The sequence below is a fragment of the Accipiter gentilis genome, chromosome 26 (genome assembly GCF_929443795.1).
Source record: "Accipiter gentilis chromosome 26, bAccGen1.1, whole genome shotgun sequence".
NCBI classification, from domain to species: Eukaryota; Metazoa; Chordata; class Aves; order Accipitriformes; family Accipitridae; genus Astur; species Astur gentilis.
Genome location: NC_064905.1, coordinates 17,975,989 through 18,000,352, shown reverse-complemented (window position 1 = coordinate 18,000,352; position 24,364 = coordinate 17,975,989). Strand labels below are relative to the sequence as shown.

At 36.5% G+C, this 24,364-nt stretch overlaps 1 protein-coding gene across 4 annotated transcripts in view; it reads right to left on the bottom strand.

Moving 5' to 3' along the window:
• Positions 1-894: 894 nt before the first annotated feature.
• Positions 895-24,364, bottom strand: part of FAM13B (family with sequence similarity 13 member B) — a 51,401-nt gene continuing 27,931 nt past the window's right edge. For 2 of the 4 annotated variants that reach the window (XM_049829335.1, XM_049829338.1), the window contains exons 9-25: positions 23,519-23,674; positions 21,462-21,597; positions 21,200-21,223; positions 17,568-17,635; positions 16,763-16,817; positions 16,212-16,359; positions 13,568-13,633; positions 12,288-12,498; positions 10,370-10,499; positions 9,805-9,886; positions 9,304-9,533; positions 8,845-8,928; positions 7,575-7,670; positions 5,196-5,279; positions 4,928-5,100; positions 4,393-4,494; positions 895-3,236 (exon numbers count right to left, since the gene is read on the bottom strand). In XM_049829335.1, the coding sequence (XP_049685292.1) occupies positions 3,113-3,236; positions 4,393-4,494; positions 4,928-5,100; positions 5,196-5,279; positions 7,575-7,670; positions 8,845-8,928; positions 9,304-9,533; positions 9,805-9,886; positions 10,370-10,499; positions 12,288-12,498; positions 13,568-13,633; positions 16,212-16,359; positions 16,763-16,817; positions 17,568-17,635; positions 21,200-21,223; positions 21,462-21,597; positions 23,519-23,674 (1,969 nt within the window). In that variant the 3' untranslated portion in view covers positions 895-3,112. The remainder of the gene's footprint in view (positions 3,237-4,392; positions 4,495-4,927; positions 5,101-5,195; positions 5,280-7,574; positions 7,671-8,844; positions 8,929-9,303; positions 9,534-9,804; positions 9,887-10,369; positions 10,500-12,287; positions 12,499-13,567; positions 13,634-16,211; positions 16,360-16,762; positions 16,818-17,567; positions 17,636-21,199; positions 21,224-21,461; positions 21,598-23,518; positions 23,675-24,364) is intronic. The other 2 variants (XM_049829337.1, XM_049829336.1) reach the window with 2 other exon arrangements.

Sequence of the window (24,364 nt, the reverse complement as noted above, 5' to 3'; positions counted from 1 at the left end):
CACCCTAAAGAACATACCGAAAGCTGCCTTCTGCCTCCTCTCCCTCACTTGCTCCCTCAACTTCCTAGTTGCTTTTCTTCTTCCCATTTACCTGCACTCCCACACATCCACAAGCAGAGCCTTTACCTTCAGTTCTTCTGTCCCCTGCCAGGCCTTAAGCTGAAGAAAGGTGCATTTACACAAAACACAACAGAAGAGTCAGTTTGAAAGACCTCGGTCACTTTTCATACAAATTTACATCAATATACTATGAAAAAAATAATCTTTTTGGTCCAGAGGAAAAGCATCCTCTTGTGTTTACAAGTGTGTGCAGTAACAGTGTTTTCTGGACACAAACACAGCAAGCAGTAACTGCTGGGATAGCAATTTTAAGGCTGAGATCATTATGAGTATAGAGACATGACCAAATGCTGCTCATCAGCTGAAGGTGTATTCACTGGCAGCGAATTAATTAGACCAGTAATGGCTGAATCATCTCTCTGCCCCATCTACTCCCAAAATTGCTACTGTTGGAGCAGGAATGATTGAGACTCACAGTTTGCTACAGCGTCATCACACAGCAGGCTGGCACCCCAGCAGGAACTGAAGCCCACATCGCACCATAAGCCAAGCTGTCAGTTCAGGAACAAATTTGGTCACTTTCCTGCTGTCTCTGCTGAGAGGCACACTCTATAAACAGGTAAAATAAGGCTTAAACTGCTGCAGCTTCATCAAGGGCTGTCTGGGCACCTGAGCCATCACCAGTGCACATGGCTCCGCTGGCAGGCTGTGGGACTCGGACCTGCCTTAGCAACACCCTGAAACTACAAATACGTGCAGGAACAGCAAAGGACTCGGCACTTGTTTTTAAAAGATGGCAGTGGAGGAGAAAGCATGATGAGAAACAAAGATATATGACAATAAAGGTTAAGGTACTTTTATTATAAAAGTCTATACAATGAGCACCAGACATAGCAATGCAATTATATCTGGTTTAGTTATATATATTCCATATCTATATATCCATATAGATATATAGGTTTTGCTTTTACCAAAGTAAAACTGTTATATCACAAAATGCCTAGTTCTACCATTTATTTATTGCTCAACAAGGATGGCACAAAACACACTCAGCATAACTGTTGCCATGCTTATCTACTATACTGAATAAACAGCCAAACACTGCATAACAAACACAAAGCAGCTGTTAATTCTGAATTGGAACCAGTCTGATCACTCACTCACTTATAAAAATATTGGAATCATATAGATTTAAGCATTATAAAGGAGGAATATATTATTTAAACATTTAAATAGTGCATATTGACATTTTGCATGTGGTATATAAAACACAAACATTCATGTACAACACTATACAGTACACATTAGTTTCAATGTTTGGATACACCCGTGTCTGCAGACTGATAGAAAAGTAACTGAAGTGTACATTGCACAATGGAACTGAATAAAATTGATAAATGGTCTCAAGACTAGTTTAACCTCGTAATTCTCTCAGGTCCCACATCATTTTGCAGTTAAAAAAAAAGGCATACCACCAGTGCTCAATAGTTTTAGTGCTTTTTTTTTCTGAATTCCAAAATTACATGCCTACAAGCAGAGTAAAACAAAAGAAGTATTCTACAGTACACAGATGAAATCTGAGCACTAAAAATCCTAATTTCAACCTATTTCATATGCTTCATGACAGAACAGCAAGTCTATGAGGTTACATGCGAGCCATTTCTTATGTTGTGAGAAAGTTCATTTTTGGTCTTTCATAAAGCAGTGTGAATAATAGCTATGTTGACATTAGCCAGTCATAAAAACATGCAGTGAGAGTAGGTGCATGCAAAACATGGCCACAATCAAACTGATACATTGAAGAAAAAAAAAAATTGAGAAAGCACCAGTTAAAATTAACACTTAGATTTTGCCAGATCAAAACCAGCTGCTGATGGCTGTTGCAGAGCATAAAGCTAGTAGCTAAATCATCATTCAGCACAGCAGATGTGATACTCAAAACATTATTTAGTTTCAACTCTGAAGCTAAATCATGCAAGGCCCATAAACTGTTTTGCTTACATCATAAGGGTTAGATAACTTATTTTTATTCTCCAACTGTAAAACAAAATTGTGATAAACAGCAGTAATTTTTTCACTCAAAACCGACAGTTCACCCTGTGGTGCGCATTAACTACACTGATTTTAGCCCTTGATACCATACTTATTTCGGGTACAGTGGAATTTTAACTGTCCTAAGCCAGCTCTTTTCTGCTGGAACTATGCAAGTCTGAGTGCCATCAGATTTCCCATACACTGAAATGTTCATTATGTTCCTCAAATCTTCCGAAAGTGGAGATGCAGTATCCAATTCAGACAACACACTATGTCACCGCTAGTTGATAAACAATAACCAATAAAATGATAAATGAACAACAGTAACGTAAGTCCTGTAGGCAGCATGTGATATAACTTTTCAGTTTTCCAAGTTTTAAAAGACACTAAGCAAGGTCACTTTCTGGTTTGTCCACTGTCATCTTTATCAAGGAGGAAACGTGACCACTAATGAGCAAAATCCATAGATGTTAATTATTACTGTGTTATAGGTGCAATTTAGAATACCAAAAATTAAAGTTGTTCCACAGCAGTCCTTTGAAAGGAATTTCAGTCTGTTTTTTAAATGTTCCAGGAAAAAGAGCTGTATGTTTAATTTGCTGACTTTTTTTCCCCCATAATAAAAAATAGGCAAGAGGAGTAGTTCAGTGTAGCATTACAGTATTAATAATTTCTTCGATAACGCAAAAAGTTGGTAGTAACAAAAGTCTCAAAAGTTCTTGAATGCTAAAGAAAAAAAAGCTATGGTTGTTTTGGAACAAGATGGATGCATCTGTAACACAAAACTTTGATGGAAACTGTGTTTGCTAAAGTTGGATAGAGCAGTCTCGAACTTAGAAATCTTACTTGCTCTCTAGCCAGGACCTACTTACCCTTCAAACATGTTATAGTGGCACCACAATAAAGTGCACAAACTGGATTCTTTCAACAGTGCATGACAAATGAACACAAGCACCCATTAAGTACAGTCGTACTATACGGAAACATCATGTTATTCAATGGGTTGGAGGGATATAATTTAAATTGATTTTGAAGAATCTTGTTTGCTGATAAGGACTTCTAACAGCCTAAGTTTGGCTTTAATTTTCTTGTACTCCCTGTACTCATCAAGCATTGGGACCCGATCTTCTTTCTGTACGTTCCTGTAAAAAGAAGCACACCAAAGTTTCAAGAAAATCCTCCATACTGCAGCAAGCCAAATACAAAAGCAGCTATGTGCAGTTATCACAGGGCAAATAAAAACACTTTTGGAAGCTTGTTCACCAATAATAGACATGTTGTATTTTAGTTCATTGTAGTTAAAATTGCCATCACCTAAAAAATTGAATAGAAAACCCAGCAGCATTTATTCAGCACAACTGTTGCAGCATTGTTTATAAATCGTTCTCTTAAGTTCTCCTGGGAATTTTATTAATAGGATGTGAAGACTTTCATTTCAGATCCTGTGTATACATTACAGAAAAATACAAATAAATTTAAGTCGATCTACATTTTCACTGTATGTAGACTGACCCACAAATTGATATCAGAGAATTATTCTTATTTATTTAAGACTGAACTATAATAAATTAATGTGTCACTATTAATGTGACTTATTTTTAAATCAACTTCATTATTAACCTCATTATTTGCCATTAAAATCAAAAGGAGTTACATCCCAAATTCAGTAAATGCATGATGAAGCCGTGTTAGTGGAATTTCTGTGACCAATGGTCCTGGAGTTTATTAGTTAAGGAGAAATACAGTAGAAAGTATAGTTAAGTGAGAACATCTGCCAGTCAAGAAAGTGACTGACCTCTTAGAAGTGTTGTTAGTTTTGTTCATGAGGTGATACACCTTGAAAAACCTCCTATTACACACAACAGGCAGCAGTTAAGTCAAATTTCTAACAACATATATTCAAATAAGAAGCCTAAAAGAACTAAACAATACAGAGAAGAATAAAAATTATATAACCCCTTATTGGTAAAGCAAATATCCACTGTCAGGAGTGACCTACTGGAAAAAAGAGACAAATATGCAAACTTCCCTGCCTGATGTTAATGTAAAAAATATTGTTTTATAAGTATTTTAAAATGCCTTTTTTTTTAAATGGAAAAAAAAAGGCCCTTCTTCCATTTTCATTATTATGCTTTACAGACTGTAATAGAGGAAACAAAACACAGTAGCAGGCTTCCTCCACTATTAAAAATACACAATCAGATTCCATTTGGCAACATTCATATAGAAAGTTGAAAAAAAAATACTTGGCTACAAAATGAGGCTGCTGTCCAGCATCTGTTTTTGTGCTAAACAAACCTTCCATTCTGCTGATAAAACTCCTCTTCAAATTCTCGTAATGTCTTACGTAGCTTCTTTTTTTCAGCTCTGGCTTTCCACAGTTGCTCCAATAATTCAGGCCTAAAAATTTCAAGTGAAAGAAAAATACTGTTGGCCATACAATAAAATTTAAATTCTTCAAAGCATACTCAAAAACAACTGAGTTAGCTGCACTAATAATAAATTTGTCTTGCTCATAAGGAACATGCTGCCTGTCCAATTGTGAAATACTGAGAACAAACTAGTGGTTAATAAAAGGGTATAAATTTTCTGCTGTCTACACACCTCAAGGAAGGCTGAAGAAGGTTGAGAAGATACTAAACAATTCACTGAATACAAAGACATCTTAGTCAGACATGTCAGGGGAAAGAACACTCATTCAAGCCAAACGCTTCCTGAGAAGTGCTGAATGTGTCGCTGCTTTCCACCCAACATCATGTATTTGGTAGCATGACTGTAAGTGCAATAATTGCAACTTCTATAATAGAATTAGTCACTTCTTATTTTTACATACATAGAAGCAGCGCGGGTGCTTGACAGCCTAAGGTCCCGGGTCAGTTTCTCTTGACCATCTTCAACATCAGACTCAGAGTTTTCAACTGGGCTTAAAACAGACTGTGTTTGGACAGCAGTTTTTAAGATATCATTCAGGTCTGTAGACAAACCATCACTTTCCTCCTCTTCTTCCTGAAAGTCAAAGCAGAGATTCAAAACAAGTATGAATATTTCAGTTCCCTATTACAAGTGCTGGGAAGTATTTTTTAAAAATGCGCTGTACACACCTTAATTTCTTCAAAAAAATGGGCAGTTTCACCTTCAATAATGGGCTGTAACATTTGCCCCCGCCTCTTGGTTGATGGTGACCCCTGCAAAGATTTTAAGTTTGTTTCATTATGTGCCATTAGACTTTAAATGCTGTGTGCGGTCAGAAGGTCGTTCAAGTCACCTTAGACCTACAGGTATTTCTTCTTTCAGAAGAAAAAAAGACGGCAAACATACTTACAGAGCACAGACAAAACAACCATATAACCCAAAACGCTCAGATGCCCATAGTATGCTTGACACAGAAGTAAAAAATACCTGAAACTCTAATATCCTTCTTCTGACTTAAGATAAAAAGCACTCTCTCACTCGCTCTCCGTGTTTTGTAGAAAATTCATAAAGCACAGAGATATCTCTGAATTTCATATTTACTCTGTTCCTCCCAAACCAAACCACAGGGAGATTATAAAAATAAAGTTACACAATGCCAAAGCCGTTTTTCATCTTCTGCCAGGCATACATTGGGAACAATACTGCCAGTTTCTTTTTCTAGACCACTCTGAAGCCCTGCAATTGGAAGTGCTATGTAAGAGTTATCTATTGCCACCTCAGAATCAAAATCCTTTGAACTTCAGCCTAAAACAGGTGCCACTGTGCTGTACAGGTATTACTGTTAACTGTCTGTTGCACACATGCAATTATGCCCTGCTCATTTGTTATCCCTGGACAGCATAAGCTATTTCAACAGATGGGCTCTTTGAACAGAACAAAGGTGGAACACGAAAGCCACACAGACAATGACCTGTCAAAAAACTTGAGTTCATGAGAGGTAAATAGCTTCCTGCTTCTTTGGACATTTCCACACAGGCTTCAGTGTATGTGATTAGTAATACCGTGATACCATAAGAGATATCTCTTGGAAGCAAGTGGCATGTAAACCAAAAAGCAATTCTGGAAATACCTGGCACTGAATATAGCCTACCTAGAAGGTAACACTGAACAATCCTTAGTAATTAGAGCTCCACGTACCTCTTAGAGGTTCAAAAGCAGAGGCCTATGAAAAACATTTTACAGATGTTGCCTACAGCACAGACTAGGAATTAGGTTGCCAAGATCTCTTCTGAATCACCCATCCCTTTATTTCACAGCCAAAAAAACAAAAAAAACCAGCCACCCACAAAAAACTGAACAACAGACAATATAGTCGTAAGGCTCCTGATAATATAAAATGCACCTGAGCTGAAGAGTCAGGTTTTTGAGGTGAGAGATGGGATAAAACTCAAGCAGTCAAGGGCACCACCAACCTACAGTCATGGAGAAAAGCTTAGGTGTTTTAAGAGCAACCTGTATTTATGGAGTTCAAAACAGGATACTGATATAAAAGCCCTTAAACTGAAATATGACTGCAATGTAAATCACATTTTTCTATAAAAGCAGCTACCCAAAAATGTATGTGCAAGAAAGGAATGATGTTGAACTGGTCCCTTCATCTCAGGCTTACAGGGGATAGCTAAAAACAGAGTCAACATAAACAGCCGATTAAGTTCCTGCTGAGTAAGCCACTGCCCAGCTATGTAAACCTGGTAGAGAACTGTCTGTATATAAAGAGATTATCTCACATCAGCCACGCAATACCTTCCTTCTAAAAGAGTCAAATAGCTAATACCAAAACTGTTTTGTTGCAAGTCTGGGTTGGCCTGCAAGAGTTTGATTATAGGTCATGAAGAACAAAGACAGACAGCCTGTTGTCATTCCCCAACTGTTTTACAGGTACTATAAACAAGGTTACATCAATCTCCTTATACAGTATGAAAACTTTTCTTCCTCATCTCTTACGAGATCACAGAGAGAGGAAAGAAAAGAGTAGAAAGCACTGCAAGTTAGAAGGAAATGAAGTGAAAACACAGTGAAAAAGTGCAGATGTCGTACAGATGCTGCAGACATTGATAACGTCTCACACTGGGGAAGCATGAAGGAATGAAATCGTTCTTATGGCCATCCTATCACTTATGCCTCTGGTGACAGTAAGCTGAAGTACAGAAGAAAGGCAAGCTTCACTGCAACTGGTGTTACTATTCTTGGGAGGACTAAAAGTACAGTATGTACTGTGGATCCATACCTAGCACAGTGACTTGGGAATGTCTCAGCCATGGCAAGTTAGAACAGCTTATTTACTTCCGCCAAGAACCATTGACTTCCTAGGAGCCATCAAGGTCACAGAAAGCTTTGACCTGCTCTGGCTCTTGGCAGTAAATCAAATGCCTCAAGTACAATGACAACAACAACTTGTATCTTCCACAAGAAAGATGTATTTTACAGAACACTATTACTAGCTCTTCTAAAGGCAGCCTAGCAGTTCAAAAGTGGAAAAAAACAGAAACAGCATTTGTTTTACTCACAAGAATAGGAGTAATGCTTGCTCTAGTTAACATTTGTTTTACAAGTCTGTATCTGTCATAAAGTGGCTTCACAATATGTCTTTCTTCTCTAGTAACCTAAAGGCAGAGAAACCACAGAATTAATTATACCAGTCACTCAATAATATACAAGCAAACACAAAGCGGTATGCTTCTCATGCCAGGCCACGTACTTTCCAAATAGGAACATAAAACTAGTTTAAATTGTGTGTATGAAATGGGTTTTATGCAGATAAAGCAGAATAAGTGGGTGCTTCTTCCTCCTCTCTTTTCTCACTTTAACTTCCTATATTTTTCAGGAAGAAGTTTTAAAGACTTTCTAAATGTTAAGGCAGCTTCAGTAGAAGCAAACCTTCTATCTTAAAAGACACATGGAAAAGGGATAAGAAAGGGACCAAGAACTGGGGGAGAAGACTGTGTGCCTAGCATTGATGATGATTCTACAGAAATGACAGGGGAAAAAAAGAAAAAGATGAAACTGTAGAGAGATTTTATCTGATATCTGATTTACTCTCAATTCTCAGCCACTGTGTACACTAACACAATTAATCTTAAAGGCTATCCTGAACAGTTACTGGCATTTTCTCCCTAAGGGGATTTATAGAACTGTGACAACATCTCCAAGACCATTTTCTTCCTTGGCTTTTACACTGAAAGGCTTGATCAGATTTATATGGCAGTGCTGATTATAAAGCTAGTGTGCCAAGTCCAGAAGGCTGATAGAATAGTCACTGGAAAGATCTTGTGATTGGACTAGTGATGTTGATCACTGTCCAAGATAAAACCCCAGAACTTTAGGCACTAATTACTAGTCACTAACTTCTGTATCTCCAATTATTTAAGACACATGCCACAGACTTGGAGAGGGGGAAGTGTCTTTTCATTTCTGTTTTTGTGAAATCCAGAACAACATTTCAGGCCTTTTCCCAGGAAATTCAATAGCGTCATTTATTTAAGATTTCTCTTTGCTTCGCAGACATGTAAGGCAAACAATAGCAATCACTTTGCAAACTCCAATAACCTACTGATCTTTGGAAAAAAGGCCTATAAATACGTCATTTTTTTTAAAGTTGTCAATGCAATGGCTTCCTCTAATGGCGACACGGAAACCAATAGGTAACTTTGTGTTTTGGAGAAGAACACCACCACCACCCTGCCCCCCCAGCATTAAATTCTGGTAATACTAATGCACAAGAGTTACTCTTGCCTACGCATACATTAATAGAGTTTGATGAAGTAAACCAAGTATTACCGGCCGTCCATGTTGACTTTCATAATACAGGAGGCTTTTCTGGAGAGATGTTTTCTCTTCTACCAAATGGTCCTTTGTCATTTTCTGTCAGAAGAGTAAGTCACATCTCAAACACAAGTCACTAACAGTTTTTCTACTTTATCAGCTATACAGATGCCTTAGCCAAACTTAGCTTAGTTAATATACATCCCACCTTCATCCATTTAAAGCTCTCCGATATTGTCAGCACATACTTGCAAATATTTTAAGAAAGAGTCAAGAAGAAAAATGTCCATCATTGCTCATCTTGATCATTTCCCCACAAAGTCTTGCTCGTCTTGCCCCCACGAGGGCTTGCTAAAGGGCTGCTAGACAGTGGCATCATTTTGCCAACAAAGTGATATCTGAAGTGTCTGACAGTGCTCTATATTTCCCTCTGTTACTCTCTTAGAAACAGCCTATCCATAACCTTATGCTTACTTTTATATCTTCTGGCAAACACCTCTCAACTCGTTTTTCCTTTAATCTTTTCAAAATGAGTTCAAGTGTAGCTTCCTTGGTGGGCTTCTTCTCTTTCTGCACAACCTGCATCTCATCTCCATTTTCTTCATCCTCTTGGTCAAGAGAGGAACCAAAGCTTTTTGGAAGAGTGTTACTTCGTGGACGTGTTTGAGGTATGAATTCTCCATCTGAGCTCCTCTGCTTTGCATCTGAAATGAGAAAAACTGCTCAATCCAAAGGTTTAAAAGAAATCTCAGTTTGTTTAACTGCAAATAAAGGAACATAACAGTTTGCATAGGCAAAGTTTCTCTTCTAATGAACTAAAACCAAAGCCACAAAAATTATTTGATTTTTGAATAATTCAGAATCTAGAAATGAAACATTTTTACTGTCCTATGGAATTTTACTGAATGACTTAAGCATTTTAGTCATGTTAGAAATTTGTATTTGTAGAAAACCAGAAACTGTAGCATCCCTTACCTTTTATTTGCTTTCTTAATTTGGTAAGTTCAGTCATCCATTTTAAAACTTTTGGATTGGCTGCAATATCACTATAGGAGGGCTGAAAAGTGATACAAACAAACTACATTTTATGAAAACAAACACAACAAGTCTTGTTTATAAATACTTCTTTCAAGATTTGGTAATATTTGACAGTGAAAGCGACTAGTAACGTGGATGCCACTCTTAGTACCAGATCAGATCTCAGCATCAACATAATGGGCAACACTTGTGAAAATAAACTTCAGACAAGACATCAGAAGTTGAACCAGAGAGCGGCAAGATGCTTCTGCCTCTCCACATATCTCATCTGATACCCCCTCACTCTCAGTGCATAAATGTCACTGTCTGCCCTTCTTTGGGCTCAGGCATTATGGCACATTTTCTAGTATTGCTGTTGCTCAGTTCACTTTTGCAGACAGCAGTGTATAACAAAATTATTCTCATTTGTGAGCCCACAGTTATTCAGCGATGAACTACAAAAAGTAACTTAGCTTTACCACACAGTCCTTTAGCCTAAATAAAAGCAGAAGCAGTAACTTACCTTACTGTTTTTCTCTTTTTCAAATTGTTCCTCAAATTGCTTTATTTTTTTCTGTAATTTCTTGACAAGCTGATAAGGTGTCTTGTCTTCCCTTTTGTCATCTTTTGAGCTGAAAGACGCTCTTCGTGTTCTGTATGAAAAACATTTTTAAAACGTCACTTAAATAATTAAACAAGTGCAAACAACGTGTATATTTGAGTGACAGATGACTAATTTAATTTTTTTTCTCCAGTTAATAATCCATTCTTTTCAGCTTTTCAGTCAGAGTTATTTACTTACTGAATCAAAATGCTTTGATCTGCTGCCTTCAAAATGTGATGGGCTATTTTTTCCTCTCTAATTACAGTAATACCCCTAACAGAAAAACAGCATTTGAAATTCAAGTGTAGTAAACTAATGTACCATTAATTACATTGTCATTAAAACAGTTCAGATCTTTCTGGTGGATAGGCTACTTATCTAGGTTTCTAGATACTCAGTACTTTTTGAAGTACTGGGCACAGAATAAAGCCTAGACTTGAAGCTATCACTCAACAACCCTTGGTAATTAGACAGCTCCACTTCACTGTCAGAGGCAAGTTACTAGATACTTATGTAAAAACCTGTTGGCCTTGCTAATATTTCTAGAGTATGTGATTCTGGTTTTAAATCATCTTTTGCACTTGTTTAGGTCCTTGACATTTGCTGCTTGTGATAAGCCTTTTTATTTCAAGACAGACCATGACAATTTTCCAGTACACTTCCTACACAAGGTGCCTGAAAGATCCCTCAACACAGCTAGTGACATCTACATAGTTCAAGATATTAGAAATATTAATCTAATAATCTACTAGGGTAGATCCTTATTAGTTTCAGAATGAGGAGAACCGCTATTACAATCAGCACTTTTCTGCAGGTCAGTCCTCCGCATCATTTTAACAGTACTTGTCAACTATCTTCTGCAACTAACTAGAGAAAACTTGGGCAAGTATCTTTTTGCATCAATAAATCTATGTCAGACAGAGAACTGAAGACTCTAAACTTGGTCTTTCCTGTTCCAGATTTTTTCATTTTTATGAGATTATTTCTTCCCTAATAGCATGGAAATTCTTAAACTCCCTTTCATAATTAACAGTACTAGACAGTACAGGTCACAGGTTATATACAGTTTTGGAGGATCACACTCCTGAGTGTCAAACAAATAACCTGCAGCTTGTTTAGTTACAACTCTACTTTCATACACTGGGTTAAATGGGCTCGATCCTCTAAATGTGCAAGAGAAATGCTGCATTAAGTATTCTACCTCTTCACTGTACTGCTGTCCCACACCTCTCCCTCTAACAGCTGATACTTCCCTATAACCCTTCTGAATGAAGACTTTCCACAGCTCAAATAAGAAATCTGTGCAGACCATTACTGCACACTTTAGTTGCAATAGTTTGTATAACCTGGCTCTCATTTACTGGGAATGGATAACATGCTACGCAAAACAAAGGCAAAACTGCAACACGAAAATAGATACTCATGCTACTGAAAAACAAACCCCAAACAAACCGCAAAGCCAAAACTTACGTAAAATCATAGACCAGCAGTCCAGTAAAGACTGGTAAACAAAGGATATAAATACTATCTTCAGCGCAGGAAGTGCCATTACAGCAGGTTGTCAGAAGCCCTTGCCCTGTTTTTGTACTCTTTCCCTCCACATCTGCCAGTGGCCACTTTGAGAGACACGATACCATCCCAGATGAACCTCTGGTCTGACTCGCTATGGCAGTTCCTGTGCAGGCAGAACAGCCAAATGGCCATATAATGCTACATTTGACCTTGGTATTCAATTAATTCATATTGTGAAAACCCATGAGGTTCTAAACAGCTGTATTTTCACACTGGCAGTAACATCTCCTGCCCAACACCCACCAAATTGCATTAAAATACACACCTCACAAAAGAAAGTGCTTTGGAAGAAGAATCTAACGTTTCTGGATCATGTAAGAAACGTTGACTTTGCCCAAAATCCAAACTACGATGTGACAATATCGGATGACAGTCCTCTTCCAGTGGATGATTAGTCATCCTTCCAGCCTGCGGGGAAAGCTGAGCTTCTCCAGATTCACTGTCCTCCTGCCAAGATTTGAAAGCAGGAAATGGATCTAGAAGATAAAAAAGGGACACAGAATGGTACTTTTCTGTTAACAGAATTATAAACAAGAGTCAAAAGGAAACAAAAATGCGTACCCAATGCTTAGTCTTGTATGCTATAAAGGATGTGGTGTCATACACAAAGTGAATAAAAACATTGAAATACATAGAAAGCTACAAATTCTGTCATGTAACAATTGAAAGAAAAAGGTACTGAAATGAAGTATGCACACTAGGATCCCTTTTTCAAAGTGTATCTTGTGAGTATGCATTTCTGAACAGTTAAAGAGTGTAAAAGAGCCTTATTTACCTTAATCCAAACTTAGAAGAATATATTTATTGTCCATTGCAATATTTTGCTGTGGAAATTAGTTTTCATACCTTACTCATGTACTTTGAAAGATTGTCCTCCTGGTTTTGAAGAAGGTAAGCCTGACAATACCTCTTTAGGTACAATACCCATTTGCTTAAGTCTTTTTAAAGGAGTGCTGTTGGGTTTTTAAGTTTAAATCCATCTTGACACCACTAAGAAAAAGAGATTTCTTAATTTGTGGAAGGTGATTTCTTTTAGGTAGGGGATTCCAAAACAATCAATTTTTTTTTTTTAATCCCTAAAAAAGTTAGTTGCTAACATTCCTTACAGTCCTCAGATACGGTTTTCTTGCTGTCTAACAAAAAGCTGACACAGCCTTCCGAGCACTTTAAAATCCCACCCCCTTTTCCTTTTAGAGAGTTGCCTATATTTTCCAGTTCAAATCAGAAATTTGAAAACTGGGTTCAAAGTGTGCAGAACAACAATAAAACCCACAAAGTAATCTTTAAAAAAATAACCCTTGTACCTGCTTTCCACTGTACATTTACTAAGTCTTATTGGGATTTTTTTGTTTTGTTTTTAAGCTATAATCTTGCCTGTTTACACAGTACAAGATACAAGAAGGGGACCTTTTAGAAAAAAGTAAATAAAAAAATTGCAGATCAGAACATTCCCAAGATAAGGGACAGCAGGTGAAGGGTTAGTGAGAAAGCAAACCATAAACTATCAAAAGGCAGATAACTGAACGTATGGCGAACCATACTTACCCTCCCCTTCTCTCTGCAGATGCATTGTTTTGAAATCAATGAGGGGAAAAGTGATAGGGCATGGCGCTAATAAAATGAAAAAGAATGGCAAAAATACTAAAGTGAACACACAGCACAGTCAGAACAAACTATACATAACATGTAAAGCAGGAAGATACAGTACCAGGGAAAAACATCCCATCTTTTGGGCCAGGCCCTGAGCACTCTCAGCTTCCAAGCAATTTCAATGGCAAGTAAGGATGCTCAGTCCTTAGCGAATTTGAACTTTTCAGTAAAAAGGTTTACAAAGAACTGACACAGGAATAGCAAAGACTTATTGTAGTTTAATAAGAGTCTCATGCATCCTCACATTAACAAAAGACAAGTTTATATATGTTTTTGCTCACAGCTTGTAAATAATAGAGATGGTGGTGATCTCTAAAAAGGAGGACAAATGCAGAAAAATACTCAGAAATATAGATTAACCGATCTGCATTTTTGCCTTAAGCCAGCAAGCATTTGACATTCATTTTCAAGAACTCTGTAAAGGTAACAGGCCTTTAAGTTTTCTATCATACAGGCTTTAATAATCCAAATCTTGTAACAAGATTTGGACTAGTATAGATTTCTTTACAAAGCCAATCTACTTCAATGGAATGCCACTAAGACTTGCAGTGCCTTGGAAGGCTGAGATCCTAATAACCGTTGTAAACAGGACTAAAGAATAGCCAGAGTTAAAATACTTTGCAATGAAATAACACCTCTTGCAAAATATCCTGATTTTACTACCAAGAAGCTTATAATATAAATTTATATACAGATATGCTACTTTCTTTTCAAAGTAAGGGTCATTAAGCTATTTGGGCAAGTAAAACCAAAGCAGTTTTTATGAGCATATTTAAGGAAATAATGAAAACAAAAGCCACAAACTTTCTGAGAATACGTATTAAGTCAGATTAACACAAATAGAGGATGCAATAAAATGTAATGTGCAAGTAAGCAATTAATGTAAATAAAACACTAAGAACATAGGCAGGATTTTTTTTTTTAAAAAACTTTGTCTAAAGTTATTAAATTGGGCAACAAGAATGCAAATCTGGACTCAGTGTCTTCAGATGCCTGCAAATTGACTTCTATATGACATGACATACTTTGAAGGTACAGTTTGCTAGGGCTCAAGAAGGCGAACCAGCAAAAACACCCAGCAAATATTTTACAAATCTAAGTAAGCCAATCACAAATTGCAAACCTCATTTGTAAAAGGGAAGTATGGATTCATGCAGGCAATTAATTTGGAAAACAATCAACACTGGTGACAAATTAACAGTAAGTTATCACCATTTGAGCTTCAGGACAAAGCTTTATGTGCTGACATGCTACAACTATATGCTGCACTGTAGAACTACACACATTCCAGAGATACTTCACTGATTTTAATATTTATAACACATCAACCAGAAGTTAAGCGCAGTCATTCTTTGTTACCAGTGTCTTACTAACATTTGACTGTGACACTTACAGCATCTCAAAGAATAGTTGTCACTGGACCAGCCTGTTGGAAGTTAGAATCTCATCCTTGTGTAGTAAATCTGTACCGTACCTACCAAGTTGTATTTGCAGGTTTTTAAAATTGGAAACAAGGGGACTGTGGCCATTGTACTGTCAGTGACAGATCACAGTATTTTAGCAAACTATATCACTTGCATTTTTTAAGGTGTGACAATTCAGAATATCAACACCAGGCAGAGGAAACAGGATATAAGGAACATGTAAAAAGATAAGTACTGTGAGATAAGTACTTTGAAAAGAAGATATTGGCAAAAGTGTTTTGCTCTGCTTACAAAGGGGTTATGTTTGTACACAAGTACAACAAGGGACTAAACAGTTATCACCAGACATTTGAGCAAAAAAGTTCAGTAAAGTCACAAGCTTAGGGGCTTGCTAAACCTGGGAGGCCATGAAGAATAAGGTCACAAACATAACAAATCCTGTCTGAGAGAAAACTATGTTTCTTACATTTTGCTTTTCCTAAAATCCAGAAGTAATATACATCTACAGCTTTAACTTTTATTTGAAAGTTTAGAGCTGTTTCAAGTTGTCCAATGATGTGGAAACCAATACATGACATTCCTGATGTTTAAAACAGAACAGCCAACAGATTTTTCAGAATAAATTAAATTGCTGTGTTTAGTAGTTTAGTGATTTTTAAGTCAAATTCAGCTAATATTAGAACTTCAGTAGCTTACGTTAAAAAAAAAACAAATAACAAAACAAACAAGACACAATGTGAATATTAACTGTATGACATAAATCAGAGAAAGCATTTTAAGGACTTGGATGAGAGACTCAGGGTCCTGGGAAACATGAGGCACTTAAACAAAAACAACCCTCTAGTATGAAACTTAGGCTTTTTTGCTTTCTTTAGCTGCTGATTTGACTATTTTTTTCTTTTGAGTTTTTTTTAAGGTCCTTAATTAAATTGCAGATAGTTCTGAAACAAGACGGGACCTATGTCATGACTTGGTCAATCTTACCATGTGCACAGAAACATATTATTCAGATTGAACTAAAGAAAAAAAAGCATAAGTTGTCTGCTTCTACTTTGTCAAATGTTCTATTTATCGTTATTAGCTAACTATATTGTGAGCTAAAGGGTGAAAATTACCTTCCCATTTGTCACCATCAGATACATTCTTCAGATCCAGACGTGGTATTTGGACACCCAGAGCTTCCTCAGAAACATTAACACTGCCATCCCCCAACACCTCTGAATCAGTATTTGCATTAAGATCACAAGTCTTGCTACTTGAATCCTGTATTTAAATAACACAACAGAACAATTTTATTATTATTAGCAACTTGAAATCAGGTACCTAATCAGTGCCAGTTCCAGCCCTTCTGGACATTTTCTGGAGAAAAAAAAAAATTCTTACTTTCCTAACTCAAGGAATTATAAACAAGCTTCACCCCCAACAGTAGTAAATTATTTGCATTACAAAACATTCCTTACGCGAGATGCATAAGTACAAGCTTGCTCTGCTGCCAAAAGTTTCTGTGAAGCAAGATGATGAGATCTCTAAGAGATTTTGCAACCTTGCAGCAGGCCAACCGTCGTAAGATTTCAAAAGCTAAATTTATTAGTTTTCTTCATATCTGTATCTCAATTAAGTTCATAAGATGCTGTGTATCTGTATGTAAAGGAAACCATAGTCTTACCAGAAACATCTCTGAAGATATTCTATCATTGCCACCAAGCAATATACTATTTTGCCTAAAAAGAAGACACAGACCTAGTTATAATTTTAAATAAAACTTCTTAATGCACAGTAAATACTACACATTCCCTTTACATTTTATTCTTACATACCCTAGTCCAGTTTTAGCAGATATGCAATGTATTTCCTTAAAGTGATAACTAAAATTCTGGGGAGCAAAAGTTAAATTGCTTCCCCCCTCTTTGTTCTTCACACAGAATTCAAGCTGAAGCATGTAAACAACAACTGGACTTGAACCCAGTTGGAAATAAAAAAAGCTCAGCCCTTTATTCTCAAACTAGGAGTAAATACTTTAAAAGTCAATTGAACTCAAACTGAAATTTCAATCAGTGCTGAACTCAAACTTAAATGAACTTAAAAGTATTCTGGCTAGTCACTATTACCAGCATCAATTCTTCAATCATTAAGAGCAATAAAACATGCCAAAATATTTTAAAGAAAGTAACTTTTTGTTCTTCTATTTCTCTTACCCAGAACATAGGTTGTTCACAAAAACCCCATGATATATATCATAAAGACTTGTACTTATTTTCTCCTTTAAAGTGTGTAAAGTTCCATGACTTTTATACCATCATCATAAAAAGGTAACTCCATCTTACCCTCTGTGTTTTCAGATGTGAAAAGTTGTATGTTTAGTTTCACCTCCCTTATGTTACACTGTGTTGTCACAAATCACCAGTTTGGTACACTTACTTTTCAAAACTGAAGTTATACATTCTGCCAAGTGACAAAAGAAAAATACATACCTTGCACTATTATTTTCTCCATCAACATCTGCATCTTCATCACATGGTTTCAACAATACGTCTGCAGTCTGTTGGCAAAAAATATGTTTAGAAAGACTTAGGAATGGGATTCTCAGCTGAAAACATTTCTGTAATCACCACCGACCACAAAAAACCCTCAAGAACTACAAGCACTGCTTTTTGTGGGGGGTGGAAATCATACTTTTTACCCATGCAATATTTTTACATCTAAAGTAAGGCCAGGAATCAGGTGTTTTGATCACTAGAAGACAATGACTTTTCATCTTCAGACAAACAACTTTTTTATTATTTCTTTTAAATATTAACACCAACAGTTCTACTGCAAATTGTCAATCATAGCATGAAGTTTGGGTTGACTAAGATCATGGCAGTAAGTATATCCTATTCTCGAAAATAAGTGAGTTGGATGTAGACTTGTGCTTAGCATATATGAAATGAAACAAGTCTGACAGACTTTCTAAAAGGAGCTACTAATCCCTGTTACTAAATAAAGCAGCCACAGAACTGGAAAGGGATGAAGAAATGCTGGCATTTCTATGACACCATCTCACAAAACAAGGTCAGATGAATACATGTCACCATTTTGTTCACTAAAAGTTGGCACAGGAAGACTGACTACTTTAAGCATTTACACCAAAGCCTAGTACTTGATTTCTTCAGAAAGTGTCTTATTTGGGGGAATATAAGAAGTTTGAAATATAAAATATGTCATTTTACAACAACAGATTACATCTGGTTTCAGACTTCAAGAAGTTACCCCAAGTGATCTTTAAAATGTCTGAAAATAAAATAAAGTTACCTGGAGAGTTCAAATATATATAGCAGTTGCCAGTTTTACACTGCTGACAGTAATATTCACCCTTACCAGACAAAACTCCATTATTCTGTTTACATTATTTCAGTCCTCAAGTCAAATTCCAATTCAGGGAAACAGTTTTTAATTACAGTGCATTTGTCATACTCCAGCAGATAATTTCCACCCTGGAGATGAGCTGTGCAAGTCTTGCATCGTCACACTTAATTGTAATTGTGCTAACAGCTGCTTCTGTTTCCATTTCAGACCCAAAGGAGAGCTCACATGCACATCTTCCACTTCCTACAATGCTACATACTCCTTTCACACAGAAGAATCAGTATATTTCCCTTCAACATCTCCCCACAAGATACAACTCTCGAATAATGTTTGAAATGGTGTATTAACAAGAAGGTAGACATGAACATTGCAAAACAATAAAACTTACTTTACCCCAGAGTGCCACCTTACCACTTTTATCAATGGACAGAATATAGCAAAAAGCAAAAAAGCCCAAGAATGACATCAGGTATGACAACAAAAGCACAATTATACATGAACATGTGCTCCCAAGCATCATGTTCCCCTTTGTTTTCTTAGCACAGTAATCTACTTAGAACTCCGAAGTGCACATACTTCATAAGAAGTGTAATTCACATTTCTCAGCTGTTCTTTGAAACCATTGCAACTGCATAAAACGCGCTGAAAAGCCACCAATTTGCAATTTTTGTTTCTCCATCTACATTTGTATTTTCTGAGTTTTGATTTCTAAAGATCAGTATATATTTTAACCAGAAAGTCAGAAGGAAGTGAAGTGTTAGGAGTTAATATGAGAAACTCGCTCTCTGTTGCTTTTTAAGACTTTCACTGTCAAAAGAATGAAAACATAAAACAAATAGTACAAATAAAAGACGACTTACAATAGCTAGTCAGAAAAAGACTTATGGCAGAAATATGGAACTCTACCCTGTACTTTCAACAGATTTCTTGCAAACACAGTATTCCACCCAAATTGGATAAAACACCATCTAATTCCAACACCATGTTTTGTGCATTTTGCACTATAGGGTAACAATCTAATAATTTTTTAATAACAAGATTTGGCACTAATGCATCCAGAAAGAACCTGGACAATCAATACATTCTGTGCAATTTTGATTTATAGAATGGGATTCTAAAACAATATGCTAGTTTAGTGAGAACAATTGAAAAATTTGGCTTGTTAGGTGATTCAAGAGTCATTTGGGATCCATGAAAGCAAACAGAAGGCTAGGAGAATACATTACAATAGTGAAAAGCGCTACGGTAACATTTTCTTTTAATAAAGACATAGATTCCAGACAAGACTCACAGTTTCACTATGCTAAGGCATCCATTTCTATCTTTTCAAGTTCACAGACCCATTAAATTCTTCTAGTTAATTTAAGTCTACTAACAATAGGTTTGCTTATCTAGTTATCTTTCAGGAAACCCTCAGAAAGATTTATGGACTCACAGGCAAGAAGTTAAAACCACTGTAGAAAGTTCTCTACACGGGTATAGCAAATCTCTCTAACCACAGAATTCATCATTCAGATTTATGACAACAGAAGTTTTACCAAATAAATAAGGAACTATAGATTTGAATTTTTCATTAGAAGTGCTTATTTGACAGCTGCATATGTGCCATTTCATAGAGTGGTAGAAACTATATACTCTTGCATACTACTGTTATACTTGATTTTGGTTTTGTCAGCATGTATTTTACAGCATTGCTTGATCGCATAAAGATACCCCCAATGAGATATTGATGTCTGCTGACTAATAAAAAGTGGGGGTACAGTTCAGACCACCATTACAAATTCAGGCCATACCTACTACAAACTTTCACATTTGATTGTATGTGAAGGTCTAATAATCTGCAGCTCAAAGCAAAGCTGAGGCATATTTGTTGTATAGGGTAAACAATTACTTCAACATTTACAGTTGCTACAATACTGGGCTTCCATTCAAACTGTATACAATACTTGCTTCTTTCAGTGACATGAAGCTGTTCAATTCAAGCATAATATATAAAAGCAAAGTGAAAATTAAATCTATGACACCTGATTATCCTGTGGTTTGTTGTTTACATTTTCAGCTGCTTTGTGAACTTTAACAGCAACCTCAAGTAGCATTAACACTGTATTTTCTGAGCAAAAGAGTTTTTAAAAAATATAACTAAGTATTTTATTTTTACAAGCATGTTAGCATCACATCCTAATATGTGTTCATGCAGCACTCTAGGTAGATTTTTCTGCTTTGGAATACAAATGGTCAATCCTGATACTTTTCAAGATGACAATGCTAAGTGTGGAACCTCTTCAGGAGGTCACAAGTCTAATTTTCTTCCATTTTTCTTTTGCTGAACACCTCAAGTGTAAGAATGCTAAGCGTACGCATTCTAAGCGTATGAATGGACACAAGCTACAAGCACAGCAGCAAATATCTAAGCAAAGTAGTCCAAGGAAATGTAATAGAACCTCTTTCAACTACAAAGGAGATGAAGATGTGTTGAAAAGAACAGGGTATCTATGTCTACCACAGAAGAAAATGGAAACAGTGAGAAAAGGCTGTAATTACTTAATTACAAAATCACACCTTCCTAGCACAAGCATAGTCAAGAGGGTGCAGGGTCTCAAGATGACTGCTACTTCTACCCTTTCTTGATACAGTAAAAGGTGTGACTAACTGTGGGCTATGCTACAATCACAGCTCTAAGTCTTCTGCTCCTCAGGAAGCCTTTACTAACACAGATGCTATTCTAATTGGTGCTATGCTCGCTGATATACTGACTTACCTGAGCAGAAGGAAGGGCTAGTACCTGTGAAAGACCAATAGAAACACATTAGTCAGGGTCCAAACAATTTGCACCAAAGTACACAAGAATTTCTCTGTGTATGTCTATGAAACGTGCACAGTAGAGAAGGCAATTAACTGCACAGAGCAGCAGTGCCATGTAAGGCTACATCAGACCTATTAGAAAAACATGAATCTCTAAAGCACTTTGCTAAAGTCACAGTAATTTATGACTTTCATATACAGGAGGGTCTTCCTCTCACCTGAACGCTTTCTTCTGCCTCAGTTACAGTATCATGTTTCATAGCTTCACTGTCTAAATCAGTGCAAACCAATACTTCAGAGCAGTCTCCTGTGTTCTCACTGCTACCAGTGTCATTATCTTCAATAACATCATTCCTAAAGATATGAACAGAAAAACTTTAGCAACCTGTTGTTCCACCTTCAAAAGAAAAAAATACTGCACTGTTTTTTGGGGTTTTTTTTCCCCCTTAAACAGTATCAAACATCAGAGGTTTCCCTCCCCCCCAACAAAATTATTCTGACCAAAGATACTGGCAATATCTACAATTTCAATGACCTGTAAGCAAATTTAATTATTTCTGTAGTTTATATACACTTCTGAGGTTTTCTACAACAGTACATGATAGACATATTAAAACGTATCTATTTGATTCTTGTATTAAGGCTCAGGCACACATCTCCCGCTTACTATGCTGACCTAAAGAATAAAAGCGCTAACAGCCAGAAGCAATGACGTATTGAAACTATCGTGACTCAATGAAATTGCTGTGGCTACACTCCTCTCAATATTGAAGCCAGCTAGTTTATAACTGGTATCACTATGTTCCCCTCCAGTGAGAAATCCATTATTTCTAACACTTAATCTTCCTAGAATTCAACTTAAGACTTGTAACAGTACAACCAGTTTAAAACTAACTTACACTGTATTTATGTCCATATATTCTTTACATGCCACCATCCCTGTTACCACGATTCTATAATTCATCACAAGCCTTTGACCTCCTTGCCATCCTTCTTGCTCACAAAGAATTCCAAACTACTTTAGAAAATGTTCCTCCTCTATCAGATATATAGATACTAAACAAGATGATTCCAAAATCAACATTTCAACTCTTTTTCTTAGTTCTGGCAACTATTTTAAGTTAGTTCGAAGAAATTTGCACTGGATCACTGCATTTTTTAGTTCTTCATTTAACTGTGTATTTGCCTTGTGCATAGTCTGCTGGTGGCACTGCTTTAAAGGACCCAGACGACCTCTTTCAAGAATGCTATCATGTATCCTCTATTACAGTTAATCCACAGTGGAACTATGATCAGAAGCATTTGAAATAGTCACTCTGCCAGAAGAGTATATTGGTTTCAAACCTGCAGTAATGGTACTTTCAGCCTCTGCTTCTGTGAAGTCAGACAGCCTTTAAAGCACTTATGCTTTAATTGAAGGAATTTGGCTACAACAGGTCTTTCAGGCAATTACCCACTTACTTATAAATTACTTCAAAGACATTAAATCTCTAACACTAAAACTCAGTTTTAATCGATCATTACCAGCAATGATTATTACTTTTATGATCAACTACTAACTTTAGTCTGACCTCTTGTCACAGATAAGACTTCTAAAAACAGTAAAGATTGAACAATTTACAACACAGCATTCAAGTCTCTGAATACTTCACGTATTTCAGGCTCTGAGCAACAAAGGAATTTAGGTACTGAAGTCCTACTTTACACATTTTTGCTGTTTGGGTATTAATCATGGCTATTTATTTTTAATAAAGCACCAAAACGTACCAGCTTCTCAATGCTGCCATGGCAATCACTACACTCATAACATAGCAAGATTTACAATAAAAACAGAAGCTGATCAAGTGAGGCTGAAACTCTATGCAAAGAGACCCACAGTGCTCATTCTACACATTTTTAGCTGTTTCATTGACACTGGCAGCCAGAGCAGTAAAATAGCTATATTGACATGGAAAGACAGGGTAAAGACACTGAAACAGCATCTACAGTAGCTTTCATATGGTAAAATTGTGACATAAGCAAAATCAGTGAGACAAGAATGAAAGCACTTGGGGAAATTTAAGTTCCTGTGCTACCTGCACAGAATTCAGCAGTGAAGCAGTTATACCTCCAAACATTTTTAGCTATAGGATCAATTTAAAATATTTGCTTCAAGAGCAGTTGATTACTGACAACTGATGGAAGTTGATCTGGTTTAATATATGAGATAAATTAAGTTAATAGAGTTAAGATATACCATTCTATAGAATTCATTACAGACAGAACAAAATCTTACTGGTTGTTAGATCCTTCCTCATCCCCGCTGGGATCTTTTGCTTCATTGTTACAGCCCAGTCTGTGTTGCTGTATATGTTTAAGATCATTATCTAAACTGCTCTGCAGGTCGAAAAGGTGCTGTTCCACAGCTGCTCTAATTGTTCTTTCTAAAATGCTTGGGAAAAAAAAAAAAAAGACAGAAATTTCATATTAAGAACTCTCCCTTTGTATTGATCAACTACGCAGAAAGGCAGAGTTAAACTTTACACACAACAGGAATCTTTGATGACAAGTACTTCAAGGCAAAATGGGACTAATTTTTCCAAAAAGGCAGTGGAAATTACTGTACCTACTATCTTTTATTTCATAAGATTTACATAAAGTATTATGAAGTCTATTAACAGTATTTTAAGAGTAATCAGCACATTACAATGACTAACTTATTTTTCAATAACTATACACAAGAACTTATAAAAGCCTGATATATTAATGTCACACTAAAATCCTGTGTCTGTAACAGGTCAGAGTCAGCCCCGGAGCAGGCAGCACTTCAGCACAGATGGCTGTAACCCCTCCTGAACAGGGCTGTAATCTTAAAAGGCAAGAGCCAACAAATAGCAGAGACAAATGAGCAAGTACCTGATGGAGGAGACAGGATATACCCAAAGACACATCAAGAGAAGAACAGCATTCTTTAAAAACAGACTACTCTGTTGAGTGCTGCTTAGCCAGCTCATCCAAAATACTACTGTAAGAATCTTAAACTATTTTAACCCCATTTTATACTCTGGAATTATGTGTTTATTTTTCCTCCACATTTGTACATGCAATTACACTGAACTGTACTCAGTATTAACAACTAGAA